Below are 15,829 nucleotides of genomic sequence, written 5' to 3'. Positions count from 1 at the left end.
AACATGACGGAATTACACAAGAAAACAAAGAGTAGCCGAAAGAGAGAGAGAGACCGAGAGTGGGGAAGTGAGCAAGCGGGCGTTAGAGCCAGCTTTACAAATCCCTCTCTCACTCTCTCTAATATTCCCGAAGTTAGTAAGCAAGAGAGAAGTTTGATATAATCCCTGGAAAGCCCGCACCATAAGCCTCTCTCTTGTTAGCGGGGATTACGGCTGTGTTGTGATGTGAGATATCTCTTTTTTTGGTGTGAACTAGCTCACTTTTTTACGTCTCTCTCACGTTGTCATTAATGTTGTGTCTGGGTCTATTTTTTTCTTTTCTTTCCCTGTCTTATTTTTGTTTTATTTTTTTTTCCCTGTCATGCATTCTCTCTCTCTCTCTCTCTCTCTCTCACTGGCTCTCTTTCCCTCTCTTTCTTCCCCCCAGATATTGGCATATACTTTTTCACTCATTTTTCTCCCGTGTGTTGAAAGGATATTGTTAAAGCCACGCATTTTCCTGCCTTGTAAATCATCTTTCTCATCTTACTACAAATTTATTCATATTTTTTCCATTTCCATTTTCCGTTTCAATTTTCTTCGTGTTTTTTTGTATTTTCTTGTGTTCATTGTCCTTTTTCTTATTTATTTGGTTTCTGGATTGTCTTTATTTGACATGTATTTTATGTCTATTTATATACTTATGTTTATCTGTCTATCTGTTTATATCTGCCTGTCTGTCCATCTGTTTATCTACGGTATCTATTTATATATGACTGTCTCTGTCTGTCTGTTTAATATTTGTATATATCTATCTGTATCCATCTATCTGTCTATCTATCTTTCCATCCGTCTAACTACTAAATTATCTCCTAGTTCATCCATCTATCCATCCTTTTTTTTTTTTTTTTTTTTTTTTTTTTTTTTTTAATGCATTGACTAGTATGTCTGTCCATCTTTCTAGTTTTTTTTTTTTTTGTAGGAATTATGTAACTAATTTTGTCCACCCATCCGTCCATCCATCAATTCATCCACCCGTACATACATACATACATACAGACACAAATGATATACATACACACATACTGTACATCAGTATCAAGTTTCTGTCTCTCTCTCTCTTACCGTCTATCTGTCTGTCTATCCATCTTTCTGTCCTTTCTGTCTACCGTTTATTTGTCAATATACTTAAATCGCCATCCACCTATAACTGTCTATCGGCCAGTTTATCTATCAGTCTATCCATCTCACGCGTATAACTGTAATCCCCTTGACATTTTTACTATAATCATTTACAACTATGATGAATGGGGGTGTCAGAATTTTGTGCCTGAAAAATAGGCTTAAAATAGAATGAACATGATTTTATCCCTGCCTCTCTCTCTCTCTCTCTCTCTCTCTCTCTCTCTCTCTCTCTCTCTCTCTCTCTCTCTCTCTCATTAAGCATACCTTCTTTTTTTGCTAAAGTCTTGTAATTTTTCCTTAATTCTTTTTTCCCCTGCCTCAAATTACTCAACCTTTGCCCACATTTTCGTCCTAAATTCTTCCTGTGTAAGATTATTTTTCTGTTTCATTGTTTCTCATTTTTTCTTCATCCTCTTTTATTTTATTCCCATCTTCAAAAACCATATTATTTTTTTGGATTCAGTTATTTATATTATTTATTTATTTATTTTATTTGTTTTTTGTTTAATTTCTCTTCCTTGGTGACTTTAATAAATATGCCTTGTCATTACCACTCATCTTCCTCATTTTCCTCTGCATTTCCTTCCTTATTCGTAAACAGAGCACGCTTCCTTTGTCTTCACACTACTTTTTCATTCTTTAAATTCTTCTTCTCTCTCCTTCACCTCCTTCCCTTTCCCTGCTTCAGACGATTTACTTTCTTCCTCCTCCTTCCTCCTGAATTTCTCCTTCCTCCCTTCCTAAATTCCTTCTTCCTTCTTCTAAACAATGGTGCCTCTTTTTATTCATTCCTTTTTTTTCTTTTTTTTAATTCGACTTCATACATTTTAGTTCCCCCTCAGCTTCATACTCCATTTTCTTCGTTTTCCTTTGAATTAATTTTTTTCGTCTATAACTTCTTTATATTTTCTTAGTCTCTCCTAATATTTTCTTTGTCTTCCTGCTGCCTAATATTTTCTTTTTCTTTCTCCTAATATTCTCTTAAGCTGATATTCTCGGTGGTTAGGAAGCTCCCTTATACCTCTTCCTTACCGATTTATTTTTGGATATGGCTGGCTGTTATTGTTTTGTACGGTATTTAGGCAGAGTATGGTGATATCAGAATGATCTAAGTAACACCGAAGAGAACAGCAAGGTTTAATAAGCAGAATAAATCGCATAGGAAATGGTGTTAGGGACCTTCCTTGACCTACGAGAATGCGGGTCTTAGTCTTTCAGGTTTCTATTTTTCGAAGTCTCTGTTTTCTCCCATAATAACGCCTGCTTCCTCATAACACTTATTTTTCCTTCGTGTTATTTCATGTCCATTCGTCCTCTTCCTCTCCTCTTCTTCATTTTTCCGTCCTTGCATTTTTCATTCATTTTATCCTGAGCATATTTTTCCCCCTTTCCTTCCTCATTTTTATTCCTCCATAGTACATCTGATTTGTTATATATTTTTTTTCATTTTTTCCTACCTTTCCTTCATCTTTCTTCTTTTTCCTCTTTTTCCTCCACATGTTTCCTACCTTTCCTTCATCTTCGTTCCCCATTTTCCTCTTTCCTTCACATTTTTCCTACCATTCCTTCATCTTTCTTCCTCTTTTTCGTCACTTTCTTCCACATTTTCCCTACTTTTGCTTCATATTTCTTCCTCTTTTTCCTCTCTTTCCTCCACATTTTTCCTATTTTCCCCTAACTTCTCATTTTCCCCTTTCCTCCACCTTTTTCCTACTTCTCCCTCATGTTTCTTCCTCTTATTCATCACTTTCCTTCACATTTGTCCTTCTCTTCCTTCATCTTCTTTCCTCTTTCCTCATACTTTTTCCCATTTTTCCCCCCATCTTCCTCATTTTGCTCTCTTTCCTCCAGAATATATATATATATATATATATATATATATATATATATATATATATATATATATATTTTATTTATTTATTTTTTTCGTGCTATATTTCCTTTCACGCAAATTTATCCTCTTTTTTCTTCGTTCGTTTTCTTATTAATTCGTCCCTTTCTCTTCCCCTCCTGCATTTTCTTGTCATCTTCATTTTTTCCCCCATCCTCGAGGGGAGTTTGGGGCATTTTTCTTCTCTTTTTCATTTTTTGTTACATTTCTTTTCCCTTATATACTGTGCATTTTATATTGAGTTTTGTTAATCTCTCTCTCTCTCTCTCTCTCTCTCTCTCTTTCTCTCGTGATTCATTGCACTGTCTGCTTTTCCAGAGTTTGTTTATTTATTTTTTCTTTCCTCCTAACCCTCCACTTTTCCCATATTTCTACGTCTTTAATGTTTTTATCACGTGATTTATTGTTCAGCGGGTTTTTTCACACTCATTCCTCTTTCCCATCCATCCATCCATCATCCAATCCTACATTGTCCCATGAGGAGCGTAGGAGCCCGGGGCTAGGCAGTTGGTCCCGACATTTAAGATGAGAGCCCTTTTTGTAATTTTTCGTCCTGCCTGTTTTTCTTTTTTTTTTCTTTTCGTCCGTGGTTTAAATATTTTCGTAATAGTTTGTCGCATTATTATTTATTTTTCGATATGTTTCCTTCTCCAACAAAGTTGGAGTTATGTATTCACCTATATTTGTCTGTTTGTTTGTTTGGCCACACGATATCTCCAAAAGTTCTCAATAAATTTCAGTGAAATTTTGTGGAAGGGTGGGCCATGGGCCAAGAAAGAATTGATTAAATTTGGGGCAGATCCGGAACAGGATCAGGATCCTGCAGTGGTATTGGTAGTAGTATGTGCTCTCTGAGTACTTTCTAGTTGTCTTTTTATAGTTTTATCTCAGTTTTTCATTATTTTTTCCTGTCATTCATTATATATAATTATATAATTGATTTTTTCATAGCATAAGGTCGTTTCTTATTTATTCCTCGTCCCAGTTCTCTTTTCCGTTCATTGTCTTCGTTTTCTTGTTTTCCTTCTGCTTTTCTGTCTTTACTACCTTCTTCGTTCTCTTTTTCTTTTGTTTATTCTCACACATGATGTATTGTTTGGAATTAATTTGATTCTCTCTCTCTCTCTCTCTCTCTCTCTCTCTCTCTCTCTCTCTCTCTCTCTCTCTCTCTCTCTCAGGTCCATTAAAAGCATGATTACTCTTCCCAGTGCATCCCGACCGTCTTTTTGATCTATTAGTGAAAGGTAAACACTGCCGCCGGTGAGAGAGAGAGAGAGAGAGAGAGAGAGAGAGAGAGAGAGAGGTGGGGAAGGAAAGAAGAAGGAGTGAGAATTGAAAGTAAATATAAGAATGGAATGAGAATAAATATGAGAGAGAGAGAGAGAGAGAGAGAGAGGCGGTGGGGGGAAACGTGAACGAGAAATATAATAAAGAAAGGATAAATGAGGAAACACATGAGGAAAGAAGAATAAGAGAAAGAGAGAGAGAGAGAGAGAGAGAGAGAGAGAGAGAGAGATTTACACTTACTTTCTTTAATTTATATACCACACAGATCCCAGGCTCGTTTCTATGGCGTCTGGCCTTAATATTCATGGAAATACTGTCAGATTATAGAAGTTAGAGAGAGAGAGAGAGAGAGGGAAAGAGCGAGAAAGAGAGAGAGAGGGGGGGGGATGGAATGTGAATGGAGAGTAACTTAGTGTGGAATGAGTAATGCTAATGAATATGTCATAGATAAATAGGCAGACAGATAGATAGAGAGATAGATAGATAGATGGAGAGGGAAAGAGAAAAAAGTGATCTCGGAAAAAGAGAAAGTGATGAAGGACTAGTGTGGAAATTGAAACAGAAAACGAAGGAAGAGTGAGAGAGAGAGAGAGAGAGAGAGAGAGAGAGAGAGAGAGAGAAGGGGATTAAGAAATGTTGGAAGGAAGACTAAAAGAAGGGATAGAAAAATGAGAGAGAGAGAGAGAGAGAGAGAGAGTAGGGGAGTAGATTTCAATGTTGCCCCATTTTTAACGTCCAAGAACTGATGATTTATTGACCACTATCCTCTTGAACCTTAAATCCATCTATCTCTGTCTATTCATCTATCCCTCTTTATCTATCTGTTCATCTATCCCTTTTTATCTATATTCATCTTTCCATTTTATATCTATCTGCTTTGTGTTATTTCTTCTTTTCGTCTGTTTATTTCTGTTCCCTACTGTTTATCTGTTTGTCAGGCCGTCTATCTGGTTATTAAATTTATCTGTCTTTTGTCCATTAACATCTATCTCTTGGCTGTTTATTCGTTTATGCATTCATTCTTCTATTTATCTATGTGTATATTCACTTATTCATTCATCAGTGCAGGCTTAATATTTCTTCACTCGTCTGTTCATCTATCCATCCATCTACAGTATCTATCTATCCATCCATCCATCCATCCATCCATCCTATACTACGGGTTCATCTATCCGTCTGTCATTGAATTCGTCAATATGTCTCTCACTCTGTCTGTCTGCTGTATATGTCATTCTATCTATCCACCTGTTATTGTATTTCTATTACCAGTCAGCTTGTTATGTGTGTACCTCTATTCAACACCATAACTTTTAATTTACTCATCTATCTGATTGTCTATCCTTGTCTGTCTGTCTCTATATCTGTCTATCTATCTATCTATGGCCGTCTAACTATCTATTATCTATCTATCTGTCCATCTATCTATCTATATCCATCTATCTGTATCTGTTTATCTTTCCATCAATTTATCTACCTGTCTATCCCCAGGCACAGTCTACCAGGCGTGGGCCACGGATGGGGACGTGGGCCTGACTTGCCCACTCGGTCCGGGCGAGTGGGCTGAGTGGGGGGCAAGAGGGAGGACGTCGAGAGGGGGCAGGAGGAGGGGGAGAGAGAGGCCGGTGTGGGAGAGGATGGTGGCAAGGGATAGGGGGGTGGGGGAGGAGATTGAGTGGGGTGGGGAGAGGGAGTGGAGGGATGATGAGTGGGCTAGGACGATGGAATGGGCTAGTGAGAGGGAAGAGTGGGAGGAGAGAAACGGTCGAGCTGGTGAAAGTGAGTGGGATGGGGAAGTGAGTGGGGGAAAGGAGAGAACTAGAGAAAGAGGTGAGAGAATTAGAGACAAGAATGTGTGGAAGAGTGGGAGTGATGATAACCAAGGAGACGGTAGTGGTGAGAGAGGTGAGTGGGGCAGATACAGAAGCGAGAGAGTTAGAAAGAGAGCCAGTGAGAGGGATGAACAGACTAGCATAGAGGACACGACCAGAGAAGATGAGAGGTATGAGTGGGGGAGGAAGCGGGGGAAGTGGGAGAGAAGGGACGAGAGGGATGAGTGGGCCAAGAAGAGGGAGGTGAGGAGCAGCGAAAACTTGGAGTGGGGTGGAGAGACGGAAAACAGGAGTGGGGAGGCAGACGAGTGGGATGTGGAGGGGGAGGACCTGGAGGAGAGAGCGGAGTGGGGTAGCGATGACGAGTGGAACAGTGATGAGTGGGGTGGTGAGTGGGGTCGTGCCAGGGCGTCGTGGTGCCCCTGTGGAGTGGTCAGCTATCAACTCTTCGCCGCCCCGGGGGACCACCGCTTCTGGCTCCACCACACCACCGGGGTCCTGGCGCGAAACCTGTCCTGCCCTGCCCCGCTAACACCAGGGCACACCTACACCTACAAGATAATGGTGCAAAGTAAGTGAGGGTGTTTTTGCAGTGGTTTAAGTCTGCACGTCTCTCTTACCTTAACTCCTCTTCCTGCAACCAAGGGTAAGTGAAATGTGGTTGGCTGTCTCCGTAGAGTTTATTTTTTTCTTTTAGCCACAACAGTCACTTTTCGACGAGTGCCTAAAAATGTGTCTTGTCCTGCTCCATTCTCTCCAGGGCACAGCCACACCTGCAAAAGTATGGTGCAGAGTGCGTTTGTTGGTGTTTATGCGAAGTGTTGGAGTGTGTGGGTCCCTCAAATAGCCTACTACAGCCTAGAGCCCTCAGGAGTACAGTAGGTGAAGTGTGAGATAATTTCATTGATATTAATGCCAGGACCTAGTCAGAGTTCATTGAGATTCCTAACTGTAAGTCTCTCCTGCCATGCGACATTCATGCCAAAGCACACGTGCACCTGCCCACAAAATTATAGTCCAGAATGAAAATATTGATCTTATGCAGTGCCTTTGTGAGTACTTTTAACCCCATTCCAATTATCAGTCCCCCGTGGTAAGCGAAACCTGGAGTGACGAAACCCTAGAGTTACACTGTACAACCAAGACTTGACATGAGACCTATACTGAACCATCCACCCTTACCCCAAGCCACACCTAGAGTATGGAAATATTTTTCAATGTTTCAAAGTGTAATTGTCGCTATTCATATATTTGTGTGAAGATTCAGATATACATTTAATTTGTTTTGAATCCACTAACCCCAGGTAAAGCTAGCGCCCATGAAATGTTGCTTTTGGGTCGGCATATTGATGTTAAGGCAAAAGTGTAACAACATCGGTGTCGCCATTACTCTTCACAGCTCGCTGGAGTAATTTAAACATGGCTGGATGGCTCCCTGGAGTTTAATAATTTTCTGTGCGGAGTCAGGTATCAATTTACGAGGGTCTGGGAACTCACACACACACACACACACACACACACACACACACACACACACACACACACACACACTAATAATAATAATAATAATAGTTGAGAGTGAGTGTATTGATCCTTACCCATGCTGTCAATGCGTACATGTTCGAGTTACCCCAAGGAAATAAATGAAACGTGATTGATGGTTTACAAGAGTTTACTGAATATCCGAATATCCACCAGGGAAGAGTATATTGGTTTTTGAGAGTTCCACTATATTTTTTTCTCTCTTACCCTGACTGGACACATTCTCACCAATAACATTATAATCTCACATGCATTTGTAGGCTTCACACAAGGTTTCCAGGTACCTTCCTTTCCCTACTTTAATAAATTTCCACCAGGACGAGGGAATCAATATCGGAAGGTCCAAGTATATATATATATATATATATAGATAGATAGATAGATAGATAGATAAATAGATATAGATATAGATATATATATATATATATATATAGATAGATAGATAGATAGATAGATAAATAGATATAGATATAGATATATATCCTCCCCTGGCCTCACAGGACACATTAACACGTGTCAAGTAATAGCCCTATATAACCTTAATGGTCTCTCTCGGCCATAGTAAATGAAATGTGGATCGATATGTCCCTAGAGTTTATTGGATTCCCTCCCCCCCCCCCCTCCTTAGTATAGTCATCAGTCATGGAGGGTCTAGGTAGGTATTGTATCCTATCCCACCAAACCAGCTCACATTTACACCAATAGAATGGCAAACTAGAGTTATTTATTTGATCTTCATACCAGGTTTCAGAGTGGCGGTATCAATCATGGAGTTTTCATTCGTGTGTTTTACCTTTCCTCTTTTCCACCCAGCCAGTCAGTGAAATCTGGTTTGATGGCTCCCTAGAGATTAGTGATTTCCCCCAGAGCAAATATATCTTCCATGTTGGGCTTAGGTGTTTGTTGTCTGTTGCCCCACTCTCACAGTACAAACTAACGCCAGTCATTTGGTTTTTCGTCACCAGAGTAAGTGGAGTGTGGTTTGATCAGTCCCCTTAAATTATTGATCTCCTTCCCACAGGCGAGGGTCTCAGTTTTCGCAAGTAAGCCTATGTTTGTTTTATTGTTCCATCCCAAAAGTTCACTTGTACGACTGTCTTATTAAAATTGGGAGTGAAAGTGTGTGACACGTAAGAGGTCTGCTGGGCCTCATGGAAAAGGGATGCTAAGCCTGTGGCCAGGGTTGGGCGCATAAACAAAGCACCACATGTTTTTATTGTTGTTGTACATTTTTTTAACACCTGTATTTGTTAACTGTGATCAACCTGTATCGTACACTGCAAGGGAAGAGTCCGCATTTTGGGTCATTGTTATATGTATTGAAGATTACCATAGGAAACTGGGTGCTTGTCCACACATTCGCTCCCTCAGTTTTGGTAATACTAACCTTAGGCCTTTAAAAGAATAGTTCACATTAGATTTGTTAGTCTTTAAGGATTCAGAGTGCACGTATCTTCCTGGAACATCTTGAGTTAGTGAAACGTGGCTTGATGCATCCGTAGAGTTTATTGATCTACCTCCAGGGTGAACTTTTCAATCTTGGAGTGTTAAGGTGCGTATTGTAGCTCACTTCTCTCGCACAGGGTTCTCTTATACCCATAAAATCACAATCAGGAGCGAAGTAGCTGCTTTTACCCTACCATAATGAGTGAAATTGGCTAGCTGGGTCCGTAGAGTTTATGGATCTACCCCTAGAGTGCAGTTGTCAGTCATGCGGTGTTCAGGCATGTGTTTTACGTTGCCCTATTCCCATGGGACTCACTCACACTCATAAAATCATAGCCCAGTGTATGGTGGCGGTCACGCAAGGTCTCTGAGTGTAGTTGTTCCCCCTGACCCTTCACAGCACACGAGAGTAAGTGATACGTACAGATTTATTATTATTATTATTATTATTATTATTATTATCACTACAGTACTAGAAGGTGAGTATAGGCTGGTTATCTTTATTTTTTTATTCTCGACTTTTATGTTACATCATGCTCTTAGTCTGGTCTTCATATTGTGTTTGTGGAGTAGTTACTACATAATGTTTCATAAAGGCTCGTTCATATTTCAATATTACCACCATTCTACATAGTGGTAGTAGTAGTAGTAGTAGTAAGTATCGGTAGTAGTATTTATTTATATATTTATTTATTTATTGACTTCCAGACCCTTCACACCGCCATCGAATCTTTCATTACAGCGATTGAATTGTTATCCATAATTATTTTCTTTAATTTTGCCACCGGATGTTACACTGTGGATATTTGCTTCGTATTTCTCCACTGTAAGTGGTTAGTACACTATACTGTTATGACAATCATCATCATCATCATCTTGATCACTAGCAGCGCATTCCTATTCACTCTCACTTTCCATAAAGACAGATATTACATTTTCTATATATTCCAGTCTCCCTCACAGCACCACCAAATCTTCATTTATACAGATTAATTTCGCATTGTCTTGCTCTTTTAAATCGTATTGTTTCGCCATTATTCACTCTAACGCCATATATTACTTTATCCATGATTAATATGCACCCTGCCTCCTCTCCCTCCACTGCAATAATGCATTTAGATATTTAGTTCTGTTTGCCTGGCCTCCCTTCTCCGATCGTCATCCATCTTGCTTTACAGAGATGCGGTTCGTGTTTCCCGGCATTGTTTGTCACTCACCTGTCAGGTATTGCTTCATAAATTATCAGTATGCACACTTACTTAGTCGTCCTCGGACTTCTATTTACAGTTTATTTCTAGGATATTCGTTATGTTTCTGTCTTCCTCGTACGGTCATGTGTTATTTCACTAGTGACCGGGTATGCGGGCGGATCATGTATCCGGCTCAGGGAAGATGGACGTCCCTGCCCTCCATACTTCCGGGTTTGTAGCACCCATTAGCCCACCAGAAAGATATGAGGTGGATTGTTACCAATGACCCGGGAGGTACTGCCGTGGGAGTGACGTGGTGCCAAGGCTCGGTAGCTGGCCTTGCACAACACTCCCGGGCAGGGAACTCAGCCACATTTACCAGGTAGTCAGAGTGCAGGCTGAGACTGCCACTCATTCATATTCCTTCTGTACACAGCGTATTTTCTTGGGGGCTATGCCTCTCATTTTCCCTGCACCTCGCCATGTGGAAGGACCCTGTTCTTACTTGGCCAGGCGCTGTCTGCGGTATGTAGGCTGGTGCTTGCGTATGGTCGATGGGTCTGTTCGGCCAGACAAACCAAGTTAGAGCAACAACAACAGCAGTTGTGATTCAGATCGCTTTCTAATACATTATTCAGTCCTCTCGCATCAGGTATTTCTTCATAAAAGAGTGGTACGTATCCTTTTCATACTTGTACTAAATATTTATTTTCAGATTTATTTTTATTTTTTATGTGTATGTAGATTGATAGATATAGATAGGTAGGTAGATAGACAGAGAGAGAGAAATAGATAGATGTAGATAGATAGATAAATAGATATAAATAGTTGATAATTCGTCTTCAGCAGACTATTAAAATATTGAATTAGTTGTCGTGTTCGCATTGGGAGACCTTTCCAACCATGACATGAGAACAGAAATCCCCTCACCACCAGGCTCTCCCTCGCCCCGTCCTCCAATACAGAGTTTTTAGTTATTTAATTGGAACACCTGGGCATACCTGTTCACACCTGTATAGAAATTTGTAGTCCAGGTGTTTGATTGGTATTGGTTATGTTGTAGCGGATAGGAAAAGTACAGAATCCCCCCCCCCAAGGATAGTACATGCAACCATCGCCTTTACGTCCAGGTCCCAGTATCGGCTGTAGATTGGGATACGTAAATATTAATGGGTGGACTTTTCATTCGTATTTCTTAGTGATTTTCCTCTCAGATTTTCCCTAGTTTTCCCGATATTTACTTTATGGTTCGGGTATTACCTTCTTATGTGTTAAAATTTTCCCCAATTTCCCTATTAAATACTGCATTATGCATATTTATTTCGCCTTCTTCAACAGTTTCTTTACTTTCTTTTACTTTCTTCAGTACTTTCTTGACTTTCTTTTGCTTTCTTCAGTATCTTCTTGTTTTTCTTTTACTCTCTTATTACATTGCTATAGGAAGGGGAAATTCTCAGCCTGCTACTCCCTTGAGCCAACACAAAATATAACTCGGACGCTGACTACGCTTTCGTCAGTTTAATGAAGTTCACCACCCCCCCTCTCTCATCCTTCCGTCTTCCTTCCCTTTTTTCCACCATTCATACCATACACCTCTACATGTCACCACTTCGGCATTAACACCCACCGTCCATATTGAATACATGCTAGGGCTGTCTCATACAAGACTGGTGTGTCGGTATTAGCGGGGATGTTTTTACGACATGTCGGCGGGTCTTGTGGTAGATCAGTAAAGTGTGATTTTATGAAATTCAAATCCTTAAACTGATCCCTGCCCCAAAGGGGACTTGAACCTGGGTCCGGTAGGACTGTAGGCCACCTCTCTACCGATTGAGCCACAGCCTCCTCCCTGTGTGTGTGTGTGTGTGTGTGTGTGTGTGTGTGTGTGTATATATATATATATATATATATATATATATATATATATATATATATATATATATATGGCGTCGTCCCTTACTCTCCAGTCTATTATAACATCACAAAAGGTTAATTCCAGAGTCCCCTTCGCCCCTCATATACCCTGCAGTAAAATAATAATAATAATAATAATAATAATAATGTGTTATTTAATATCTAGTTAGGATTAAAATATTAATTTCCGGTTAATGGAGAATTGGTTGTAATTCCTGTTTTTGTATTCCGTTCTGTCCTTAAATATTTTCACTTCATTCCTTTACTGATAATTCATTTCTACTCCCTCTTCATTATTTTACTTTGTTGTTAAATCTGGCTTTATTAATGCTGAGTGTGGATTTCTGTGCATTTCCCTCCACTGGTCTCCTGAATATTGCTTGGTAAAGGACTCTCTCTCTCTCTCTCTCTCTCTCTCTCTCTCTCTCTCTCTCTCTCACCTCGCCCCCTCGCTCACTTTCTCACTGCCCTCTCTCACCCGGTCATTTGCTCACACTTGATTAAACCCAGTGAGCGGGGTCATTAATTTTAGCCTCGCACAGGGTCATTATCAAGAATCATTAGGCTTTTTTAATAACACTTTGGGTCTTTGAGTGATTAGGGAGATCTGACTCCGTATCAGAGAGAGAGAGAGAGAGACGGGGGGGAAGGAGAGTGTTTGAGTTTGAGTGAGTTTTCTTTTTTTTCTCTCTGTGTTCAATTTTGGGGATAGACTGTGACACCCGTTCCCTCATGCCCCGTAGTCCTCCTGTGCTTCCATCACCTTCGCATGTCACTGCTTTGGCACTAATCCCCACCGTCCGTACTCACGCTTGGGCGACCTAAAAATTGAGCATCATCCAATATTAACCTTTCCATTTATTGTTATATTTTTTTCCTTCGGTTATTTGGAATTGTTACAGAGAGACTTGATTGGTGAGGGAACTGAAGTGTGTAATTTTTAGTGTGTTCTCTTAAGTGTTATTTTAAAGAAGTGTGTCCTTTTAAGTAAGTTTGTCCTTTTAAGTGAGTTCATCTGAGTGTGTCCTTTTAACTGTGGCATTTTAAGTAAGTCCTTTTAAATGTGTCCTTTTTAAGTAAGTCTTTAAATGTGTCCTTTTAAATAAGTCCTAAATGTGTCCTTTTAAGTAAGTCCTTTTAAATGTGTCCTTTTAAGTAAGTCCTTTTAAGTGTTTCCTCTTAAATGTGTCCTTTGAAGTAAGTCTTTTGAAATCAGTGTGTCATTTTAAGTGTGTTCATAAGTGTGTCCTTTTAAGTGGTTATTCTGGTGATAGTTCTCTCTTGTGTTGGGGTTTTTATCGTCATTATATCTATATGTCCATCTTTCTGTCTATCTATCTCTCTGTCTATCTATCTATCTGTCTGTCTATGTATCTGTCCATCTATCTGTCTGTCTATAATTATTGAATTCTTCCTACCCTATACATAAGAGTTAGGATGATAATGATGTTGGTGCTGGTGATAATGATAATGATAATGATTTTGATGATGATGATATTAGACGCAGGAAAATTATAGTCCTTTCAGTTCGAGAATATTTTAAAATTAATTCTGCATTGAGACGATTTTTTTCCAGCTTACCAAAAACCTCATCAGATTAAAAAGTTGAGACAGGTGAGAAAAACACACCTGTAATCAGCTACCTTAATTGCAGGTGATAAATAGTGCCTTTTTATAACGCTGATATAATACTTTTTTAATGGTAAGGTGTTCTGTTCACCTGTAAAAGTGTATTGTGTACCTTAATGATCAGCCGAATTGTACACCCTTTTCTCTGTAGGTATGTTTCTCCCATTATGTGTACAGAACGTGTAAGTGGTCCATATTGAGTGAGTTTTCAGCTTTGTAATATGGAAGTTTGTAAAATGTTTCTGTGTACTTAGGTGTTTGCGTGTGCGCCTTTTTATATGCGGGTTTAATTTTGTGTGTGTGTGTGTGTGTGTGTGGAATTGTTTGTATATGCATGTTTACCTTTGTATATACATTTATCCAAAGTTTACGTATGCTTGTGTGTGTGTGTGTGTGTGTGTGTGTGTGTGTGTGTGTGTGTGTGTGTGCGTGTGTGCGTGTGTATGAATGACCTCCAGGTTTGTGTTATTTCTTGACTAAAGTTCGCCCATTTGTCTCTGTTTACCCTTTCCCTGCCTCCACACCTGGCCTCTCTCTCTCTCTCTCTCTCTCTCTCTCTCTCTCTCTCTCTCTCTCTTTCCGTCCCATGTCATATTTTCTTTCCTCTCCCTCTCACCTTTACTCCTCTCCCTCTCGCCCTCTCACCTTTCGTCTCCCTACTCATACCGTCTCCCTTCCCCTCTCTCTCCCTCTCCCCCTCTCTGTCTCTCCTCTTTTCCTCCTCACATCATCTTCCCCTCCCTACTTACATATCCCGTTTCCCCTTCTAACTCCCTCCTTCTCTCTCGTCTCCCATCTACCCATCTCTCTTCTCCAAACTTTTTCCTCTCTCACTTCCTCCTCTCTCCTCTTCCAACTCCCTGCTTCTCAATTCTCTCTCCCCTCCCTCATCTCTCTCTCTCTCTCTCTCTCTCTCTCTCTCTCTCTCTCTCTCTCTCTCTCTCTCCCCCCTCTTTTTCCCCTCTGTCTTCCCTCCTCTCCCAACCCCCCCTCTTTCTCCCTCACAGGTCTGCCCAAACTCGGTCGGATCCAAGACCTTCAATATGACATCCTGGACCTTAAGATTTACGTCAGTCCGGATTACGTCACCATCACCCCCCCGCCCTGGACCTGACCGACCCCCCCACCCACAACGTAGCCCCACCTAGCCCCCGCCTACCCTGGGAAGTAGCCCCCACAACTCCCAGGAAACAGGTCGACTTCCCATAGACTGGTCCTCAAAATGGTCCCTTAAAGAATTATACTGTAGTCTTTCTCCTGTCAACATATCCCGTTAACATAGCCTGAAAATAACTCCAACATAGCCCTTGACATACAGCCACATAGCCCCTGCGTAGTCCAAAACATAGCCCATCTCCTTTTAACATAGCCTTCAGCATACACCCACAATCCCACATACCTCCTATAGCCCAGAACATAGCCCATCTCCTGTTAACATAGCCCACAGCATAGCCCATCGTCCCAGCACATAGCCCTTAACATAGCCCACACTCACTAACCGGCCCAGTTTCAACATGGCGTTCCCAGTTTTTTTTTTTTTTTTTTTCCAAACATAGCCTAGCCTTTACTCTTTCCCAACATAGCCAGGTGACATCACAGACCTGAGCAACATAGCCTCTGCCCTACATAGACCTGAACAACATAGCATCTGTCCTAACATAGTTCATTTCTTTTACAACATATCCCAACTGGACTTACCCCAGTTACAACATGGGCCAAACTTTAACATAGCCCTTCCTAACATAGCCATAGCCCAAAATCAGCGTAGCCCAAACTTAACATAGTCCTTCCCAACATAGCCCGAACTTGACATGGCCCATCCCAGCATAGCCCAGACTTAACAGGACCCATCCCAGCATAACTCAGACTCAACATATTCCTTCCCAACATAGCCCAAACTTAACATGGCCCATCCCAACATAGTCCTTCCCAACATA

The 15,829-nt window shown here is 40.5% G+C and overlaps 1 protein-coding gene across 1 annotated transcript in view; it reads left to right on the top strand.

Annotated features, from left to right (window-relative positions):
- LOC145393703 (uncharacterized) overlaps positions 1-15,006 on the top strand; it is a 20,800-nt gene extending 5,794 nt beyond the window's left edge. The window contains exons 4-6 of the mRNA XM_080267749.1: positions 5,831-5,897; positions 6,579-6,742; positions 14,900-15,006. Coding sequence (XP_080123875.1) covers positions 5,831-5,897; positions 6,579-6,742; positions 14,900-15,006 — 338 coding nt within the window. The remainder of the gene's footprint in view (positions 1-5,830; positions 5,898-6,578; positions 6,743-14,899) is intronic.
- Positions 15,007-15,829: the final 823 nt, after the last annotated feature.

This window comes from Coenobita brevimanus, chromosome 25, assembly GCF_032717465.1.
Source record: "Coenobita brevimanus isolate Jiangsu-jjx chromosome 25, ASM3271746v2, whole genome shotgun sequence".
NCBI classification, from domain to species: domain Eukaryota; kingdom Metazoa; phylum Arthropoda; class Malacostraca; order Decapoda; family Coenobitidae; genus Coenobita; species Coenobita brevimanus.
Note: the sequence above shows the minus strand (reverse complement) of the source record. Positions and strands in the feature narration are given on the sequence as shown.